The sequence below is a fragment of the Lepidothrix coronata genome, unplaced genomic scaffold (genome assembly GCF_001604755.1).
Source record: "Lepidothrix coronata isolate B3197 unplaced genomic scaffold, Lepidothrix_coronata-1.0 Scaffold28, whole genome shotgun sequence".
Taxonomy (NCBI): Eukaryota; Metazoa; Chordata; class Aves; order Passeriformes; family Pipridae; genus Lepidothrix; species Lepidothrix coronata.
This window is the reverse complement of record NW_016690208.1, coordinates 1,649,252-1,669,723: the sequence shown is the minus strand read 5'-3', so window position 1 is coordinate 1,669,723 and position 20,472 is coordinate 1,649,252. Positions and strand designations below refer to the sequence as shown.

Sequence of the window (20,472 nt, the reverse complement as noted above, 5' to 3'; positions counted from 1 at the left end):
GAAAGATTAGTTACTTGCCCTCTGATAGATTCAGTACTGAAATAGTGTAACAGCTGTTTTTTTGCCTTATTTACTTCAGAAAAAGAGGAAGGGGGGGACATACTTGGAAGAATCCACTTCCCTGACCAACTATTCCCACCTAGAGTTCATCTCAGCTGGGATTTAAGTGTCAAAAAGGAAAGCAAAAGGTTCTGGGAAGCAGAGGCCTTGTGGCAGTGCATATTCTGTCCTTCCAACTTCCAGATCAAACTTTGAGCATGCTCCTCTCAACAAGCCACAGAAAGCCCGGAAGCCTGACTGATCCATGGATAACTGACTGATCCATGGATAACTGACTGATCCATGGATAACTGAGCTCACAAAATTCCCCAATTCGAAGGTAACACAAAAGAACATGAAGTCTTTGTAACTTATTCTAATGATAATGAAAAACCAGTAATATCACATCATACTTTCTAGCAAAGTTCGGGAGGAGAACAAGCACTGATCTATCAGTCACTTCAAAACTCACATGAATTTAAGTGTAAAGGATGCTCAATCCAGAAAATGTCTAATTCTTTCCTCACAAGAAATGACCCTTGTGCTCACTTTTGATTTGTATCTCAGGATAGGTAGGAAGGAAACCAAAAAGAAATTAGCACAGCTGGCTCCATAAGGCTGCTTACCAGCTACATGGGGTAGGAAATCCCCCTTTACATTGTGCACCTACAAGACAGCTAAAAAAAAAAAAATCCTGAGTGTCCCATGAGAATCTATTACAGCTCAGTGTCAGCAATTAAACCCCCACAGGGTGGAGCAGGAAATCTCCTGCCTTCCAGTAACAATGACGGGGTCACTGGAGGAAGAAAAGGACATTCACAGCAAGTCCCCACTCCTCCTGGCAGCAGTGGAGACCCCATTCAAGTCTCAAAGAGGAACAATAAAACAAGGGGCCACCTTTACAGAAGCTGGAATTTGCTACGTCTTATCTAACCTTATTCCCAGCATCTGCAGTAAAAGGGGAAAGTACCCATCAAAACTTGAGAAAGTACACGGGAAAGTCACATCCCTCCTCACCCAGATTCCCTGTGTCTAGTTCCTGACAGTTCTACATCAAGACAGGATTTACATGGAGGATATTATTCTGGCATAAGACTGGGAGCAATCCTTGCATGAAGGCAGCTGGCCAGAAATAAAGTTACCTCCCTTGTGACCAAGAGCAGACCAAGGTCTGCAGGACCAGCAGGCAGACGGTGCATTTCAAGCTTCTGCTCCTTCCAGGAGTTGGACTCCAGGGTGCTTTGTCAGCAGCAAAGTGTTCACTGTGAAGAAGCTTTATTTGCCAAGTCCCTCCTGTCATGCAGCCTCACCAAAGGCTGAGCACAGAACACCTGGACTGAGGGACTGAGTTCAGGGACAGGAACAGCCACAGGAAAGGAAGTTCAGTGTCGGAGCAGTTTTGGTGAAGAAGGAACCAAGCTCCTTCATATGCACCTCAAATTGCAGAAACTTCCAGCTGGAGCTCAGGAACAGGCAGTTTACTTGCAGCATAGTTACCTCTGCCCCATGGAAAGCATTGATACTAAGATTTTGAAAAAGAGTGCTTTACTCAAGTTTAAGGACAAGTTTATTTCACTAAACTTGCATAAGCTGATAAACCAAAGCATCTGTGTCTAAACTCCTGTCAACTTATCAGAAGCATAAGAAAGTAAGTTTTCTAAGGGTGTAATTTAATAGGCCTTAGGTATTGCACACTGAAGGGGAAAAACAAAAATCTTACAATTGTTTGTCTCGAAAGTGTTTCAGCTTTTGCATTCCTTGCTACCACACAGTCCCTGAGCAGTCCCTCTTCCCCTGCCCCCAAGAAATGACTTTACCTTGGAGGGTTTCAGCTGCATCAAGCACCACTACAATTCACATCCCGATCCCAGGACAGTTTATAGCAGCAACATCTGAGATTGCTCAGGAAAAGATCTCTATGCTAAAGCCTCATTATCATACAGCAGGATCAATCCAACCTAGACAAATATGCTCCTGAAATATTGACACACTCCACGTTGGCTACTACACACCCCCTTCAGTGTCTGCAAATTCACCTGGATCCAGGTTTGCATCCCACCAGGGACCCTCCCTGCCTCAGCCTGCTGGTCATGGACCTACAGCTTCCCCAGTGCTCAACAGGGTGATCCCAGACAAGGAACAGCAGTTTCAGACTTACATAACCAGCCTGCCAAACCTCCCCAGCCTTCAGCCAACCATAAGCATCACCAAGGACTAATCCTGTGTTTTACCAGACACACCTGGAGGAGAAAGATAATCACTCATGTTGGAATAACAGGCACATTCTGAGCACACCACACCTACACGGTAAAACCAGTCAGAGACAAGACTAAACGTATAAAACAGCCTGTACCTCACTGAAGGCTGACACAGCTGAGGGCATGAATGCTTTCCACAAACCACAGCTATTAACAGAGCAACTGTCCTCTAATTTGGGCAATTCCTCTATCTAAAACCACCTAATCTAAAAAACTTGAGATTGATTTATTGTCAACAGGCACCTGGCTGAGCAGTGCTTCAAATCCCTGCCTGCGGCCGCTGGCCAACACATCCAGCTCGGGACAGAGGGAACAGAAACAACATCACTGTTCTGTTTCACTGGCCAGTTTGTCAGCTTGACTCATCACTGCTGAATACTTCACCCAGCCTCCTCTTTCCTCCTCCTTTCTGCTGGCCATTCTGTTACTAACAAAGCTACTGGACAAAGAGCACTACATGCAAGATCTCAGGACACGCACAAGAATTTAACTCCCCCCCTTACTTCCCTGAAATCAGAAATCCTCCTCACCTTTAGTGGAGCGCAGCTTTCAAGTGAGGCAGTCTCATAATATAGTTCTAGGTAAGTAGGTGTGGATGCATTTTATGCTGGATCTTGCAACTCTTTTTTTCCACTACAGATATTCAGAATTCCCAGTGGTTTTCAGCCTAAGATTGTGGACTGCAAAGCAGAAGTCAAGCACTGCTCACAGAATTTCTTACCTCTCAGAAGCCCAGACAAAGAGGAAGTTGTTCAGGTGCTCACAGAATCAGAGGTAGATAAAGGAAAGAAAACCCTTGATGCTCTTAAAACTACAGCCCTGATTACTGACGAGCTATAACATGCTATGGTAAGTTTACAATGGAGCAGTTTCCCTCCCCAGCATGCTGCCACCTGAAATCCTAAAGAAGGGCATGACATAGAGCTCTTTGTTCAAAAAAAAAAAAAATAATCAGGAAATGCAAGAGCTTTACTGGGCAGAAATGGGACTGGGAATTTACGTGTCTCCTCCCTCATGTTTATTAAGTCCAGAATTAAGGGGGGGGGAAGGAGTCTGAAACAGAGCTGCTTTCAGGCATCCCTCAGAAAACCTTCCAAGAACAAGGACAGCCATGTGATCAACTGGAAAAACCCAAGATGTGAGATGGAACAAGTCAAGTTATTTTGTCCTTTGCTGTTTAGAAAGAAAAAACAGTGAAGCCAGATGCCAAAGCCCTGAACAACCAACTATTATCCCTGTATCAGGCCCCTTCTGCATTAAAAAAATAAATCCCTTCTGTTGAACAAAACATCTTCTGAGGTAGAGAAGTGAACATGATCACTAGAAGTTCTTCAGGGTCCTTTTCAACCCAAGCCATTCTGTGATTCTGTGTCAAGTTTAAAGGGTCATTTACCATTTAGACCAGCAGAGTGGTGGAACAGCAGCTGCGAGAACTTCCGCTCTTCGCTCAGTGAACAGGCACTGAACCCCACGCTGAGAGCAGGGTAAGGTGGCTTTCACACAGAATTCTGCCCCACCCAAGCCACAAGACACAGCAAGATGAAGTGAACCCACTGGGTCACACTGTCTCCACTGAAGCTCGTGAAAAAGAATAATCCACCTACAATATGGATGGCACTTCATCATCTTTACAGCTACCCATTAGCTGACTCTTCCTGTCAGATGCAAGACTGACATTCTTAAGTCTAGTGCAGCAGCTCCTGTTTACCACCACACAAGCGTGTCCTGACAAGTACAGGGAAGAACATCTGAACCACCAGAACAATCCATGCTGGAGACCTGGCTTGGCCTGCTACATTCTGTGCTTTCTGACAGCACTTTGCCCCAGCTCACAGAACTGAGCACAGTCTGCAGTTACCAACATCACTGACACTCGGGGCAGGGACTGTGTGCCAGTGTTGTAAATTTAAGTGCCATCAGATGACTTGCAACACTGATGTAAACCAGAGAAAAAAGGCTGTGTCAGCTTATAAATTATGAATGCATATGGCCACAGGCTTCCTATCCAAAATTAATTTTCTTTGCCATAACAAAGATGTTTCAAGGACAGGGCATTGGAGCTGTCTTGGAAAAGTACAACTGGCTTCTTCCAACAGGACACAATGAAACACTCCCCTGTGCTGCTTAATGCAGGTGATTGAATTAATTCTGTTAGTAACTCCTTAAGAAACCAGACAGCCCCAGCACTAACATGTAACAGCCAGAGCAGCTTCAAGCACCTCAGCAGCTGCAGGAAGGGGCTCTTCAGCACTTAAATTCAGCACTGGGAGCCACATAAGAGGAGGAACCAGCTGTTGACATATCCAAAAACAGATTAAGAAATCAAGACACTAGATTCAACGTGAGTAAAATCTTTTAAGCAAGGATAATATAATGCATTGTTGACAGGCTGTCACAACATGCACAAATCCATGAGTGTTGCCACAGTTGTTTTCAAGCTCAAAGAGATGAGCCAGTCAGGATGAAAGAAGGCACAGAAAAGAGCAAAGCAAGATAATTAAGACATCAACCATCAGCACGTTAATATTTCAGCTTAGTCTGAGCAAAGAGGAGCAAGTACCTATTCACATATTCCCCACACCCTCTAAGCCCTGCCCTCAGGACCACAAGCTCCAAAACTGTGACTGACTTCCAGCTCAGAACATTTGCTGACTGCATCAGTCAACTAAAAAAGCACAAGACCACCCCACCTTTCATCTCCAAGACCTGATAAAACCATGACTCTGAAGAAGGACCTGATAACTAGCCCAGTTTACACCTCTGCTGTGCACAAAAGCAGGCTGGAGCTCGAGAAGCAGCTTGAAAATCTGTCACAAGAGGAGCTTTGTGAATTGCCAAGGCAATTTTACAGCAGATGTTAACAATGCTTAGTACACGAGGTGAAGGCAGCACTGTTATGTCAGCAGGGAGGTCAGGACTGAATAGCTTTTATTTTCAAAAGCTGTTTGACAGCAGCAGGAGGGGCAGATATAACCCAGCTACATGAACTGGATTTCCAGTTGCAATACAAGACACATGGAGCACATCAACAGTTTAAGGAAAAAGCTGTTTGGAAGCACTCAAGAGATGCCCTTTAAAGCATGTGGACTGCTGAATGCCTGTTCAGTATTAGTGTGCATATGTCAAACTGAGGCTGCTTTTAAAAACACTTCAAAAAATGCCCAAAGGAGACTCACCACACTGCAGCTGAATACTTTAAATTTTAACCATTACCAAAACAATGTGCCTCACACAAAAATCCTAAAAAACCCTTCTCCTCTGTGCTCCACCACCACTCACCTGACATTGCACCTCTACTTTCCCAGATACCAGTTAAGCTCCATTTAACACCAGAAATGAGTTTCACTTCCCTTTTAAGTACTCTGCTGAACAAAATCCTTCTTCAGAATGTGGGAGAATTACATGAAGGCTCCTAATAAGCCTGCTCTAATCACACAGCAATAACTTGATACATGTGACCTCCACTGGTTATTTAAAACAAAACAAAAAAAAAAAAAGCACAAGGGACCCCCAAACCACAGACCACCTGACCGCCTGCAGCAGTTACTAGAATGTAACCAGCTTCAGCAAGTCAGGGCTGGAAGGCTTCAGGCACTCATATTTCAAACATGGCAACATCAGCTTTTAACACATGGCTTCTGGCATGCTTTAAGGAAATATTTATGCACGTTGTCTTTGACCTACATGAATTAAAAGGGTTTCCAAATGCCATGAGAGGATCAGTACAAAAATACCCCACCAAAATCAGTGAACTGCCAGAACATCAGACAAGCCTTAGGGGTACTTCTATTCCGGAATCAACTCACTGCACATCCCTGCTCAGAACACTGGACACAATTTCCCATCTTGAAGAGAAGAACAGAATTCTGCAATCCCTTTCTTCACTATCCTAGTGCAGAACCAAGGAGGGAAGGAGTTTCTTGCAACTAGTTTCTGTCATTGCTCAATTGACACCCACACAAGTGCCAAGAGTTCACTGGGAAAAGCTGCCTGGAGATGCCTATCCAGCAGGACAAATCACCCCACAGGAAGTAGAAGGGCACCCACCAAACCAAACAGTTCTTCCTATTTCTCAGCCGCATTCCTTTTGGGCAGCAGTCACCAAAATATTTCCTGGAGAGCCTTTGAGTATTTACTGGTAAGTGCAGTGAGAAGTCAGGGTTTACGTGGCCATGAGTTAGTTTTATGAGTGACTATAAAACAGTTATATTATTTGGACAACACTCGGTTCCTTTTTCATCTTCAAGCTAAGGGCTCACAAAATTTAATTAGCACCACCACAATTAAATACCACCACTCTCCCCATATCACCCTCTGATCAACCACCTTTCCTTCTTGCTCTGTTTCTCTTATCTGCGCCCTGTGCTTTGCATCTGTGTTTAAGTAGGATCCTGGTCATTTTTTGGGGGCTTTACCCCTCAGAGCTGGCCCAGAGCCCTCACCTGCTGGGTTCTGCTATCTGCACGTCAGTTCTCTGTGCTGGAAGGGGATGATGTTCCTGTGTGCTGGATCCCGAGCGAGTGCTGAAGCGCTGCACTCCCCACAAGCCATGGGAACAGCTTCCCTGGAATGAAACAGAGATCATCAGCAAAGAGGAGGGAATGGAGTTCACAGAGGGACCCCATCATGTAAAAGCTTGGTAAAGGACATCTAACTGGTAAAGGATATCTAAGAAGCAATGAACAACTCAGAGGGTCACTGGGAACCAGAAAGAGACACACTGATACCAAGAAAGATGGCAAGAACACAAGAAGACAAGTAAAACTCTTTGCAGGAAAGAATCTCCAGCATGTTATTCCAACAGAAATTACCAAAAGCAGGTGTTGCAGACCCAGCCAAAGGAGATGCTGAATATTAATATCATAACTAAGCCTAAACAGGTAGAGACAGACCAACCTCCTGTAAGAACAAATATTTTCAAATGGGAAAAGGGAGGACTTTACTCCTATTTTCTAGTAAAAAAGCCTGACATATTTTAAATGTTACCATCACAAGCATCTGAAAGTCTAGATCACTTTCCTGACCACTCCAGATTCAAGCAACTGTCCCCTTCCCTCTCAACATATATCTACCAACATGTATCCTTCTGAAGTGGAAGCAGTTTAGCACCATCAACAAAAATTAAAACAGCCTTTTTTTTTCCTTGCTTCCTGCATGTCAGCAGAGGGCATGGGAAAACAGGGAAGGGAGCAGATCCTTGGAAGGATCTCTCAAGCACCCATCCTTCCAGCCATGCAGGAGAGGACTGCAGAGCATCCGAGAGCATTTTGTCAACAACAGGGAGAAACGAAAAAGAGGAGACATCACTAGAAGGAAATCCAAAAAAACATACTGGTGAGGATCCTCCTGATCGCAAAGTTGCCATTGGGTCTGACAGATTTTGAAGCAACACCTCAGAAATCAAAGCTATTCCGTTTTGCCCGCCCCACGATGCCGCAAAGGCAGAGCTGGGAGGACTCTCTGACCTTCTCCCCCTCTCCGGCAACGGGCACCAGCCCCAGCCCGGCACAGCCCGGCACCAGCCCCGCCACACCACCCCGGCTTTCCGGACACAGAAAGAACACCCTCTGGGAGATATAAATAAACCCCAACGCGCTTCAGTCCGCAGGTAACAAACAGCAGGTAAAAATCAGGACTCCCCCCCCTTGCCGGGGATCTGGGAGACCCCCCGCACGCCGCGGCTCTGCCTCGGCCCTCAGGCGGGGCGGGGACCCCCCCTGTCCCCGCCGGTGCGGGGCAGGGATGGCTGGACCCGGGGGAAGCGAATCGCCACCGAATTACTCAGCAAATCCTTCCCGCCCGGCCCCACCTGGCGCTGCCGCCGCCCCCGAGCCCCTTCAGCCGCCCCCCGACACGCGGTCCCACCTCTCCCCTCACGGCCGCCCCACGGCGGGGACACATCCCCACGGCCCACCTGCACTGTGGGGAGACCCGCCGCACCCACCTGCCCGCACCCGGCTGTGAGGGACTCGCACCGCACCCACCTGCCCACAGCCCCCGCCTTCCCTTACGCCGCTCCGGCGCCTTTTGTCCGCCCTGCCCGCAGCGGCCCCGCCCCGGATCTGACCTCACCCTCCCCCCCGCACGGCCGCCATCGCCCCGTCCCGCCGCCACACAGAGCGAGGGGGGCGCCGCCATCTTGGGGGCGGGCACGACGACACGGGCGGGCGCCATCTTTGTGCAGGGCGCGCTCCATAGCGGCGGGTGGGCGGAGGTGAAGGCGCCGGCGCCATCTTGGTGCAGGGCAGCGCGCAAAATGGCGGCTCTTAAAGGGGCAGCCCCCGCACCAGGGGAGCGCCTTCACCTGCTCTCAATTTTTTTAGTGCCTGAAAAAAAGTGATTCACTGGCGGTTGTTTTGATTCGCCTGACTCAATGGAGGACACGGGGCGCATAATTTCTTTTTGAACTCATAAAGGACGGTTCAAAGACACTCATTGTGATTTCATTGGTGTACAAGCAGAAGTTCTGAGGGGTTAAGTGCAGCCAATTTTGACTCGTATACACCAGTGATCACAGTAAAATTTACACCAGTAAAATAAGTATATATTATTTTTATAATTAGTATGTCTGTGGCTTTCTAAGAATATTATAGGTATCGGCAACCTCCTGTAGCCACAGGCACAGGAGCTGTACCAGAGGAGCTGTGATCTCGCCTGCCAGGGCCCAGGGCAATAACTAACTTAAAAAAACCCGAAAACAACAATAATTTAAAAAAATCGTTCAAGTCTAGATGCACTTGTTAAATTAAAATGACCTGAAGAGGGTCCTAATTTTCCTTGAGTCTTACAGTACAATCTATAGGGTCAGATGTGTCCTTTACATTGCTGACCTTGTGCTCATTAGCAAGTAATTTCTACTGAATTTCAAGAGGAAATTAAGGTGAAGTTACATGATAATGTTGAACCAATATGAAGGCCAAATTCTGCCAGAGAAGGCCCTCATGCTCCTGCCCATCCCTTCTTCCCACTTTGGTCCTTGCCCACATTTCTGTTTCCTTGCAGCACCTTTCAGCCTCACTCCCACCCTCCCTGAGCCAGCTCAACTCACAGACCTGACAGAAAACTGGCCACTTTTCAGCCAAGTTGGCTTTTTACTAATTTATCTAATCAAACGAGCTCAGCTCAGGGGCAAACAACAACCAGGGAAGGTACAAGTCTGGCAGAGAAGTGGGCAAAGAAAGCACAGGGAAAAAAAAGCCACTGAGCTACTGGATGGCTCAGGATGTGCCCTGTACACTCTTACAGAACCAAACACCAGTTTTCCTTCCATCTGTTTGTTTCAGTTTAACAGAAGTTTAGAAAACAAAGAGTTTGCATTTGCTTGCACAGACATTCCCTCCTGCTTAGTCACCTCAGGGGTGCCTCAGATGTCAGGTCGGGGTTGGCAACCTTTGGCACAGCGGATGTAGCTGCTTCCTTTCCCTGTGGCTCACTTTTTCCTACTCTGAAAGGGAGACAGAAATTACTCACACAGGAGAATTACACTTCCTGATTCATCGGTGCAGGTAAAACCTTGTCACACAAGAAGGAAGCTAAGAGAGGACAATTTGCTCTCTACACCCCAGTGCAGCAACTGTCACGTCTCAAATACCGATGGAGAGTTCAGCTCCTGCATCCCTGGACTGAAATCCCCCTCTGAGGCTGCTATCCCTGCCCATCCACAGCCCAGGAGTCGGGTGATGCTGCAGGATCTGCTTTAGGTTGTACCGTGACAGTAGGTCATTATTCTCTGATGAACTTTACACTTATGCCTTCACTTTCTCTGTCTGTGATCCACTCCCTTCTCTAATAAGTCTGCAGGATGAAATTTTTGAGAGGGTCTGACTGACTGGCTTAAAAATTCATTTTTCAACATGACTAAAAACTTCACTCAAAGGGAAATTCCCTGCCATTGCCATGCTGAAGTAATTACTACCATACCACAAAAATTATCCCATATAGTTATACCGGCGTGAGCTTCCACCTGAACAATACACCGGGATATTTTTCCAGGCAGCCAAAATCCTCTGGCAGCGCTGGCTCTGAGCCTCCAAAAGCCCTCTCCCCCTTCACCCCGGTGATCTGAAGAGCCCTCCTTTTCCCCGGTACGCTTTTCCCCATCAGTGTTGTAGCTCGACTCCTGCTTTCCTGCAGCCTCTGCGACTCCTCCCAGGAAGTCCCGGGAGCAGATGAAGCATTTCGAGGAGGGGGAGAGAGCAGCATGTGTGCCAGGGCAGCCTGGGCGGCTGGGACAGGCTTTCCCAGCGTAAACCAGCGCAGCCCAGCTTGATGTAAGTTGGTTTTGCCCCCATTGTCCCTCTGGCAGCTGCTTTGTCCCTCCGTGTTTGCCCTTGCTGGCGCTGCTGCTGCGCTTGCCGTGGTCCTGCACCCCACGTTCAGGGGGATCCTTTATCCCCAAAGCGTCCTGGGTGCACCCCAGGGCAACCACGGAGTGTTTAGGGAGCACTGGGATGGAGGAGACGGCGGGTGTCCGTGGGCTGGAGGGCAGGAGGTGCTGAGTGACCAGTCCCTGAAGTGACCTTTCAGTTGTCACCTCCAAAATCCTCCCCGTGTGCTTGTCCTGACCCTGGTACTGCCTCCAGCCCTGTGCCAGAGCCTTGTGCCCGGCTCTCCCACCAGCTCCATAGTTTTCTGCAATCTGTTAAAAGCCTGGTTTTTTACTGCCCCACTTTCATTTTGTCACCTCTTTACAGGACTCATTGGCTTTGCACCCCAAAGCAGTGTCCTCCCACATCTCCTGTCCCCAGTGTGTAGCTGTGCCTGGCACAGGGACAAGGGGGGGATTTCACAGTCCTGACCAATATGATGCTCTGGCTCTCAATTTTTCCATAAATTGTGTTGGTTTTTCCCACCTGGCAAAGAGATGTCAAACCCCACTGGTGTCTGCTGGTGGCTGCTTTGCACTTTTCATAGAAATAACACAAAATGCAGACAGTAGGGACTCACATCCTGCATGTAAGGATGGAAAGTGCACCTAGGAGTACTGAGAACTTATCTGTGGGCTGGCCAGCTTCAAACCTGTTTTAATTAATTTTTTGGCAGTTGGGTAAATTAATCCATGGCTCATTAAAATAAAGGTGCATGCATCCTCCAGACTCGCTGCTTTTATCTCAAGTACCTAAATAAACTTGAGATGGGTTTGTATGGAGTAGGTTTGCCCAGGCCCAAGAGGCAGGCAGGGTGTCCAAACAGCCCTGCCAAGGCACAGCCCCACTGATGAGGAAGGTGGAGGTGCTGTAGGGAAGGAAGGGCAGAGGCAAGAGATCGCTGGGATCAATGAAACCAAACGGGAAGCTGACATTGAATACCAAATTCCCAGAGGATGCCCTCTCAGTGATGTCCATACCACTCCCCTCAGTGCAGAGGAAAGTGAGGGAAGCCTGGACTGGGAGACAGAGGGGGCAGAAGTCATGGTTGCCCTTGTGATCCTGATTTTGTGTGTCATGGGCACAAAGTACAGCCCCAGCACTGCTTGACATTGCGGTGACAACACACAAGGCAGCTCGTTTTGCCTTTTCCTTTCTGTGGCAGAACAACCACAGTTTTGGGTCTGGACCTGCCTCATCCCCAGGCACACAGAGTGTTTGCTCAGCTGTGGAGTGATTGTCTCACCCCTCTCCTTTGTGTCTGGGGAATTGCAGGTCCGTGCCTGCAGGAGGGGGACAGCAGGAGCCGTGGCATGCTCAGGAGAGCAGGATCGTCTCTGCGTCACTTCTTGGTGGAGAGGAAGAGCAGTGCTGGATATAGCTTGTGCTCCAGAGAGGTATGGAATGCCCAGTGGGTTGTCCCTGGCTGGCAGCCTGGTCCTGGCTCAGGCTACAGTGGTGCAGAGTCCAGGGGAGTTCACTGTCCAGCAGTTCACCTTGGCAGTGAGAGCGGAGAAGGCACGTCAGGAAAAGCCCTGCTGGTGCAATCTCTGTACCTGCTTATTTCCAGGGAGCCTGTTTAAAGGTAACATCTCATAAGCAAGAGCATGTCCTTCACACAGGAGAAAGCTCCTTCTTTGTGGGGCTGCCTTGTCTGATGGTCTCTACTAAAGTCTCTTGGGTGGCAAAGTACTTGGGAAACACCACCATCCCACTTGGAGATCCCAACATGCAGAGCAAGGAAGTCACATGTGGCAGGGAATCAGTGGTGGAAGGTTGTGGATGCCAAGTCTTCTGCACGTCCACTCAGCTCTCCTGTGTGGATGCCAGTTCTTCTGCATGTCCACTCAGCTCTCCTGTGTGGCTGCCAGGCAAAATGCACCTAGAGAAACACATCATTCAATCTGGGGAGCAGAACAGGCTGAAACAGATTTGGGGGCTGTGTGGCCCCAAGCCTGTATTGTTCTCCGGCCTGATGGGAAACCACCTGAAAGGGTTGGAGCAGGCAAGGCCTTACCTCAGAACTGGGAATTTCAAGGCTTGCTGATCTGTTAAATTCTCTGACCCGTGACCTGCAGCAGCCACCCTCGAGAGATCAGCGCTGGAGCTGCTAATATTTCACCTCCAGCTACCTTTTACTTCCCAAGCCACAAATCCTTCTACTCTTACCCAAATCAGCTCAGGCACAAGGTCTTGTGACCATAACAGCCATGAGCTTGTGCAGAAAAGGCAAAGCTGGGGCTGGGGCAGAGGAGAGAAGCTGCCTTAGACCCAGCGACTTCTGCTCGCCCTTGGCTGCCTGCCTGGCACCACGGTGAGCAGAGTCCACCTGGTGCCCTCTGAAACATAGGGCTCCTCAGCAGGGTGGTTGCAAAGATCCCCAGTGAGGCCTGAACCTGCATAAAAATTTAAGGACCTCAGCACAAAATATCCTTGGGGCACTTCCCAAATTCTGATGCAGCCCTGTGGGAACAGCAGAGGGGAGCAGGTAAGTGGGGAGTTCCTGCTGCAGCTGAGCCTGGGGAGGGGGCTGACCTGGTATCCCCCCCACCATCCTGATAGGGCAGAGAGCACAGACCCCCTCACATCCCAGCTCTGCATCCCAGCTGCTTTCACACGCCCTCCTCTCCTGGTTCAAATATATTTTACTTGCTGTGGTGACAACAGTTTTCTTGGCTCGTTGCTTCAGGGCTGCCCTCCTTGTGCCCCCAGCTCTTCTTGATGTGTTGAGCATCATTTATTCCCAGTTTCCAGTCCCTTCCCTGTCTGGGTACCTTTTCCCTGCACCACTGAGTTACAAAATTCTGCCTCTGCTGCTTTTCATCATCCTCGTGATAAATTCCCCATCAAGTCCGTCTGACTTCTCCCACTGTGCTTATCCAACTGGAAGGAAGATTTTGCACTCAGTGCTTCCTACTGTCTTTCTTCCCACTCCCCTGAGCCACGATGTACACAGAAATTGCACACCAGTCAGGCACACAGGACCTCGGGGTCTCTGTACATCAGACTGACCTGTGTGCTGTGCTCTCTCTTGCCTGTACTCAGTTGCTGCCTGATTTTGACATGAACCTTAAATACAAATACCAGCATATTTTCTAGGATCTAGAGCAAGTCCCTTCACCAAACACTTCAACTGGACAAAGGAGTAACTACTTCTGCTACTTTATGGAACAGGGTGGAATAAAAAAATTTGTAATTCTAAGAAAAGGGGGTATTTTGTGGCTTGTGGAGAGTAAGGAGATCCCTCCACCGAAAGACAGGAGAGGTTATGGAAGGTAAAACCTCAGATCTGGGGTCCTTGGCCTGGCTGTTACAGCTTGGCTGAGCTCATTTGACCCCATGATCTATCCCAACTGATAATGAGGTTTAAGGCTGTGCCAGCTCCCCAGTGAGTGTACAAACACTTCTTTTGTTCACCTCTTTTCCCAGTTCTTGTTGAAACTTGTAAATGAAAACAGAAACCAGTGCAACAGCATTACTGCTCTACAGTCAGTCAGCAACAGCCCGTGAAGGAATAACTAAAGGACACACCTTCTGTTGGGAAAAACACACCTGGGAAGCCACAGCCCCTTTTTGCCTGGACCCATTGGCAAGAGAAAGCTTCAAACTCACTTTCTCTCTCTTCCTTTGCAGGCAAAAATGTCAAGGCCAGTTCAAGCTCGGAGGTTGGAGGGAATAGATAAGAATGTCTGGTGAGTTAAGAGAATATCTGGTTTACCCTGGTGGTAGATGTGGTTTTAGACACCCTAAAAGCAGATAGAAACCTCGGCAGCCACACAGCACAGAGCAGCAGCCTCCCCTGACTGCTTTACATACGTTCAGGAAGCACATCGGGGTGAGTTTGTCCCAGAAGACTTTACCCTGGCTCAGTTGTGTACCTGCTGCTCTCACTTTGTGCTGTGTCAGGTGTTTTGCACCATCCTGAGGGCAGAAAGGCCGGAGCATCACCCTCCCTCTGACCCATCCACTCAAATGATCCCAGCGGCACCCAAATCCAAGCCAAACTGCAGCACACTGGCTGTAGCCTGGCATCTGCTTCAAGCCCACCCTGGGGCACTGCAAGCAGAGAGGCAGGTGAAGGGCTGCTGCAGAGGCCATTCCCAACCTGCCAGACAGAGCGTGGCACTGGGAAAGCTCAAGGAAGAGACTGAAACAACCTACAGACTGCTGATGAGCTGGCTCTTGTTTGGGACAAGCAGCGAGTTCAGCCTGCCTTGCCCTCTGCAGAGGCCTTCACGGTGTATGGTTGCTAAATTTTGCAGGGCTGGTATGAGCTTGGAAACCTCTGAGTCCTGTCCTGAATGTATCTGAGTGGCTTCGGCCATGACCACACACCAGACAGCACAGGAGCTGTTTCCTGGGAGAATAAATTAAAGCCACCCCCCAGTGCCATAGTGCCTCGTCCTTGGTTTAATTGCAACAGGTCTGAAATGACCTGTGCTCGGTCCTGCCCCCCTGTGACCAGTGGGATGGCTCTGCAGGAGGGACACCAACCCCGCTCCCTTCCAGAGGGATGCTGAAAGCAGAGCTGGTGCCAGCGTGCTGCTCAGACCCTCTGTAAGTGCTTTTCTCTCTGTTCTCTCCAGGGTGGAGTTTGTGAAACTGGCTGCTACCTATTCCAAGGTGAACCTGGGCCAGGGCTTCCCTGACTTCCCTGCTCCGGACTTTCTGCAGGAGGCACTGAAGCGAGCCCTCAGCGAGGGGACCCACATGCTGCACCAGTACACCCGGGCCTTTGTGCGTGCACAGACCCCCTCCTCAGCAGCACCCCTCCCTTCCCCTCAGCCCTGGCTGCTTCAGGCCTCCTCAGGCAGCAATAAACAGGGCAAAACACGGGGCAAAACACATATCCAGCCTTGACCCAAGCCCCCTGCTCCCAGGGCTGTAACTCCCTGCTTTACCATGGTGTTTGAAGCAGCCGGGCTGGGAGGTGCCTCACGGGGTGCTTGGCTGCCCAGGCCCTTTCCAAGGGTTCATCCTTGTTTTAGGAGGCTTCTGCAACCTAATTCCCACCCTCCTCTCACCCCACAGGGACACCCACCTCTGGTGAAGGTCCTAGCCCAGATTTTTGAGAAGGTGCTTGGACGAGAGCTGGACCCTATGACCAATGTGATGGTGACTGTGGGGGCATATCAGGCCCTTTTCTGCTGCTTCCAGGCTTTCGTGGATGAAGGTGATGAGGTAACCCAAGATTTGGGCTTGTTGCACCGGCAGCTTTCCCCCAGGAGAGCCCTTCCTGGCTGTGGGTCTGCCACGAGTTACAGGCTAGTTTTCATTGTCCTTTTCCAAAGCAGAGACAGTTTTAGCTCCATTCTCCAGTTTCTGAACTTCCAAAGGAAAAAAATTATCTGCTGCAGGGCACAGTCTCATTTCTGCGAAAGGCAAAATAACCCTTCTTGCCCTGAGTGGTGGTTTTCTTCCCAGACACTGCCCAGAGGCACTGCAGGTTCTCCATTACAGTAATTCAGGGATTAAAATATCCCTTCCATTTCTCGCTGCACACATCAGGGAAGGTCTGAGCAGGGCCAGGAGGGTGCTGACATGTCCTTTCTTCCAGGTGGTGGTCATTGAACCCTTCTTTGACTGCTATGAGCCAATGGTGAAAATGGCTGGTGGGACATCCGTGTTTGTCCCGCTGAGACCGGTGAGTGGGTGAAGGGGAAGAGTCACAGCAAAGTAAGTGAGGAGGAGAGTGGGAAGCAAAGTGCACAGGTAGCAAAGCAAACCAAGATTCCCCTCTGTTCTCTCTAGAAAGCTCCAAAAGATGGAAAATTGATGTCTAGTGCAGACTGGCAGCTGGACCCAGCTGAACTGGCTTCTAAATTCAGTGAAAGGACAAAAGCCATCGTCCTGAACTCACCCAATAACCCTCTGGGCAAGGTAACTCCTCTAGCCGTGCTGTGAGTGGCCCTGGGAGCTGCTGGGGTGCTGCAACCACATTTGCAGTGCAGCAGTGACTCAACCTTCCTTGCACACAAGGAAAATGGGTTTTCTGAAGGCACCACATGCTGTGCTCACTCTTCTGGTGTTTTTAAGCCTTGTCTTTGGTGCCAGCAGTGTCTTTGCCCTGCTAGACCTGCCAACTCCTGCCTCCCTGACCTGGGAGATGGTGCTGTCAGGGTGCACAGCCTTCATGGACAGACAGGGACAGGCTCAGAAATGCCCCTGCTGCATCCCTGCCCCATTCCCTTCCTGCTGCAGGTGTTCAGCCGTGGGGAGCTGGAGCTCATTGCAGAGCTGTGTGTGAAGCACGACGTCCTGTGCATCAGCGACGAGGTGTACGAGTGGCTGGTCTACGACGGGAAGGAGCACATCCGGATCGGTGCGGAGACGGCCTGGCTGGGCCTGGGGGCCTCCTCAGGGGAGGCTGTGGTGATATCACTGGGGTCCCCTGGAGATCCCACAGGATGCCTTGCATGCACAGCTGTACTAGGCACAAATCCTCGTTGGAGGTGTTTTGCTGCACTCCAATCTCAGCCTCCAAACCAGGTCTTATACAGGAGCCCTGACTTCAGAGCCAGTCAGAGGGGAGATGCAGAGCAAAGAGCCCTTTGGCTCCAGTGAAACTGAGGTTTTTTTCCCATGCTTTGTAAAGCCACAGTTTTCTGAGTGTCTCTAGTTTCGGGAAATCCATTTCAACACGATTTCAGAGGCCTGTTCTTCCAGTTGCAGTAACATGCAATCACCCTGTTGCAGAGTGATGGTGCTTGGCATCTCCAGGAGCCCCTGGGGCTGGGTACATGAGCATGAAAATATTTAATTAAAAAGAGATGCTCTTGAGAAACCTGGCTGCCTCGAGGCTCATCCAGGTGAAAGATGTGCTGTGAACACATAAAAGATCACGATGAGTTATGGTGGGCAGAGAGCTCCCAGAAATGAGCACACTGAGCTCTGCCACTGGGGTTTCTCTCCTTTCGTTGCCAGCCAGCTTGCCAGGGATGTGGGATCGCACGGTGACCATCGGGAGCGCTGGGAAGACCTTCAGTGCCACTGGATGGAAGGTGAATGCCCCACGTGGCACCTCATTGTGTCCCCATCCCTATCCCTTTGCCACAGCATGGCACTGGGGACGTTGTGGCCATGCGCTCAGCTTGAGCCTCGGGGTCTGGAAGCACCAAAGCTGCTTTAGGAAAGCTCTGGAAAATACAATGAAACCAGCCCAGGCAAATAAAGGGGAGCCTGAGCAGGTTCCCAGAGACTTCCCACTTTCCTCCTCCTCTCCTGGTTGCAGGTGGGATGGACTGTGGGACCCGACAGGCTGCTGCAGCACGTCCGCACCGTGCACCAAAACTCCGTGTACCACTGTGCCACCATTGCCCAGGTAAGGCAAGAGATGTTCTTTTACCCATGACTGACCTGAAAGGCACAGACAAGTTATTTATGGTGCCCTGGAGGGGAGAGTCCAGCCTGCCCTAGGGTACATTCCTACCTTGCATTGACAAATCTAAGGGGCCATTTGGAAGGGCTGGAGGCAGAGTTCCTTAATCACCTGTGAATTGCATCAGAGCAAAGAGTTTAGTTCCTGAACAAGCCTTGGCCATCTTCCCACTGGGCACTGGTCATCTCACCTTGCAGGAGGCCGTGGCTCAGGGTTTCCAGAGGGAGCTCACACTCTATGGCAAACCAGAGAGCTACTTTGTCCAACTGCCTAAGACACTACAGCAGAAGAGAGACTTGCTGATCCAGATCCTGGTTGCTGTGGGGATCAAACCCATCGTCCCCGAGGGCACCTATTTCCTGGTGGCTGACATCTCCGAGTTCAGTGAGTCAGCTGCAGCTCTGCCCAGGGGGGCTGAGTGTGGGGGGCAGCTCAGAGGGTACCACTGGCAAGGGCAGGAACCTGCCTAAAGCACCACCAAAGCAGGGATGGACAGTGCATTCCCCATCCAAGCTCCAAGGATGTGGGTTTGGGGCACCCGGCACCTGCCCCAGCCCCTGTCCTGCTTTGCTTCTCCTGCAGAATCTGATGTCCCCGAGGTCCCCAACTCAGATGAGCCCTATGACTGCAGATTTACGAAGTGGATGATGAAGAACAAGGTAACTGTGAATGGCCCTTCCTGCTGCACTTGCCCCCGGTGGGTTTGTGCCCTCCCCGCTGGCTGCACCTTTGGGAGCCAGAACACGACACCACTGCCCATCTGGCAGCTCCTGGCAGGGGGGATCTGGAGGGGAGGGCTTCACCCACGCTGGGGCAGGGCAGCCCCAGAGCAGGAAACTCAGCTCCATGTGCTTCCTTCTTCCTAGGGCCTTGCTGCCATCCCACTCTCCACTTTCTACAGCGAGGCCCACAAGAACAACTACCCCAATTTCATCCGGTTCTGCTTCGCAAAGGTGAGACGTGACAGCACCGAGGGAGGTGAGGTTGGGAGTAACAACCAGGGCTGGTTTAATGAGATAAATGCCAAGAAGAAATGCAGAGTGGGCAGAGGACCCTGAGCATGGCATTCCAATTGGAACAACCCCTCCTCCAGACATGTGAGCTGAGCCAGGGGCAGCAGGTGTGCAGGGCCATCCTAAGCTTGGCCCCATCAGCATCCTACAGTTCTTGGTCAAGGCAGGGAGTCTCTGGGTGTGTGTTTAGCTGCCCAGTGGCCATGCTTGCCCCAGAGGTGCCTGTGCCTGTCTCACACTGAACACACAGCATTTGCCACGTTCAGGAACAAGAACAGGATTTTTGTATGAATGGTGACTGCAGTGAGGGAAAATGGGATTTGGTTGGAAGCCACTGACCAAATCTGTGGTATTTGTTTAGGAGGAAGCTACACTGAAGGCAGCAAATGACATATTGCAAAAATGGAAAAAGGAGAAAACCAGTTCCTGAGTGCACTGGAGAGAGAACCAGGCTATCCTTGGTCCTCACCTGCCCTGACTACTCTTCTTCCTCTTCTTTACTTGTCTACAAACTTTGATACCTTCTTGCTTCTGTGCTTTCAACCATTTTCTGTCAGACAAATGGGTAAGAGGTTTGCCAGGCCCGGAATCTGGGAACACTTGAAGTCGCTGTGAAATGGGCGCAGTGACTTGGTGTGCACTGACAGTATTTGACGTTTGTTCTTAATTTTAAAGACTTTGCTAATCAGTTCTGGGATGTATCCAACAAGACACGAGGTAAGGAGGGCTCCAGGAGTGTTTTCCATCACCAAATTCTGGAAAGGTGCTTCAGGACCTACCTTTAAGGCCGTGGTGAGAAGTTATTCTGGCTTGTCTTGCTCCACATCCCTCCTCATGTAATCCAAAGTGCAGGACAGCATTTCCACCAGCACTCACGTTCCCACAGGACTGTACAGTATCACCAGCCATCAGGAGGGTGACTCCATGATCCTGAAGATTATAAATCCAGTGAGATGTTTTTTTCCATAACTAACAATTTTCCCATTACTTTTTCCTGTTACTCCCTGGGGAAGGTGACCACAGAATCCATAACCGGTTTCCCCCAGAAAACAGCTTTTATCAGTATCCTGGCTATTGCCAAACCTTCCCTGTGCACCCCCAAACTACTCTGGGCTTGGCAGAATCATCCAGGGTGCAGAACAAAACCTTTAGGCCTTTGATCAGAGCACATGGTGCCTGGGGAGGACAGGCACTGTGGCCTCAGGCTGCTCCTGCTGCTGGTGCCCCCCACAGCCTCCCACCCACTGGGCTGGTGGGGTGACACGAGCAGCATCTGAGAGAGAATTCTTGCATAAGTCTTGATTTAGCCTGGATAAGAATGCAAAACATCATCATCAACCATTCAGGACTTATGTGCACCAGACTGTACCACGAGTGTTTGTAGCAGTTAAATTATTAAAGTGGAACTACTGCAATCA

General features: G+C 49.9%; 2 protein-coding genes across 7 annotated transcripts in view; one reads left to right on the top strand and one right to left on the bottom strand.

Annotated features, from left to right (window-relative positions):
• Nucleotides 1–8,350, bottom strand: part of LRRC8A (leucine rich repeat containing 8 family member A) — a 19,500-nt gene extending 11,150 nt beyond the window's left edge. Inside the window, exons 1-2 of one of the 3 annotated variants that reach the window (XM_017810175.1) lie at nt 8,282–8,350; nt 6,741–6,861 (exon numbers count right to left, since the gene is read on the bottom strand). The gene's annotated coding sequence lies outside the window, so the exon portion shown is untranslated. Of the gene's footprint in view, nt 1–2,827; nt 2,871–6,739; nt 6,862–8,241 lie in introns of those variants that run through there. The other 2 variants (XM_017810177.1, XM_017810178.1) reach the window with 2 other exon arrangements.
• On the top strand, nt 7,787–20,472 carry KYAT1 (kynurenine aminotransferase 1). 4 transcript variants are annotated; one of them, XM_017810179.1, is made up of 15 exons: nt 7,787–7,905; nt 10,431–10,567; nt 11,939–12,060; nt 14,297–14,355; nt 15,250–15,400; nt 15,695–15,844; nt 16,221–16,307; nt 16,415–16,543; nt 16,865–16,985; nt 17,588–17,664; nt 17,895–17,984; nt 18,239–18,425; nt 18,624–18,700; nt 18,908–18,994; nt 19,416–20,472. In XM_017810179.1, exons 3-15 carry the CDS (start codon nt 11,977–11,979, stop codon nt 19,482–19,484), a joined length of 1,368 nt encoding a protein of 455 aa, XP_017665668.1. In that variant the 5' UTR covers nt 7,787–7,905; nt 10,431–10,567; nt 11,939–11,976; the 3' UTR covers nt 19,485–20,472. The 4 variants fall into 4 exon arrangements, 3 of the variants coding, with proteins under 3 accessions (XP_017665668.1, XP_017665669.1, XP_017665670.1); XM_017810180.1 differs by lacking the exon at nt 10,431–10,567 and having other exon boundaries at nt 7,790–7,905; XR_001874002.1 differs by lacking the exons at nt 7,787–7,905; nt 10,431–10,567 and having other exon boundaries at nt 11,995–12,060; nt 19,416–19,619; nt 19,730–20,472.

Coding starts and splice junctions, on each gene's coding strand:
- KYAT1 (XM_017810179.1), top strand. CDS start 11,977: ATGCTCAGGAGAGCAGGATCGTCTCTGCGTCACTTCTTGGTGGAGAGG. Junction 16,308..16,414: donor TGTTTGTCCCGCTGAGACCG/GTGAGTGGGTGA, acceptor TGTTCTCTCTAG/AAAGCTCCAAAAGATGGAAA. Junction 18,701..18,907: donor AGTGGATGATGAAGAACAAG/GTAACTGTGAAT, acceptor CCTTCTTCCTAG/GGCCTTGCTGCCATCCCACT.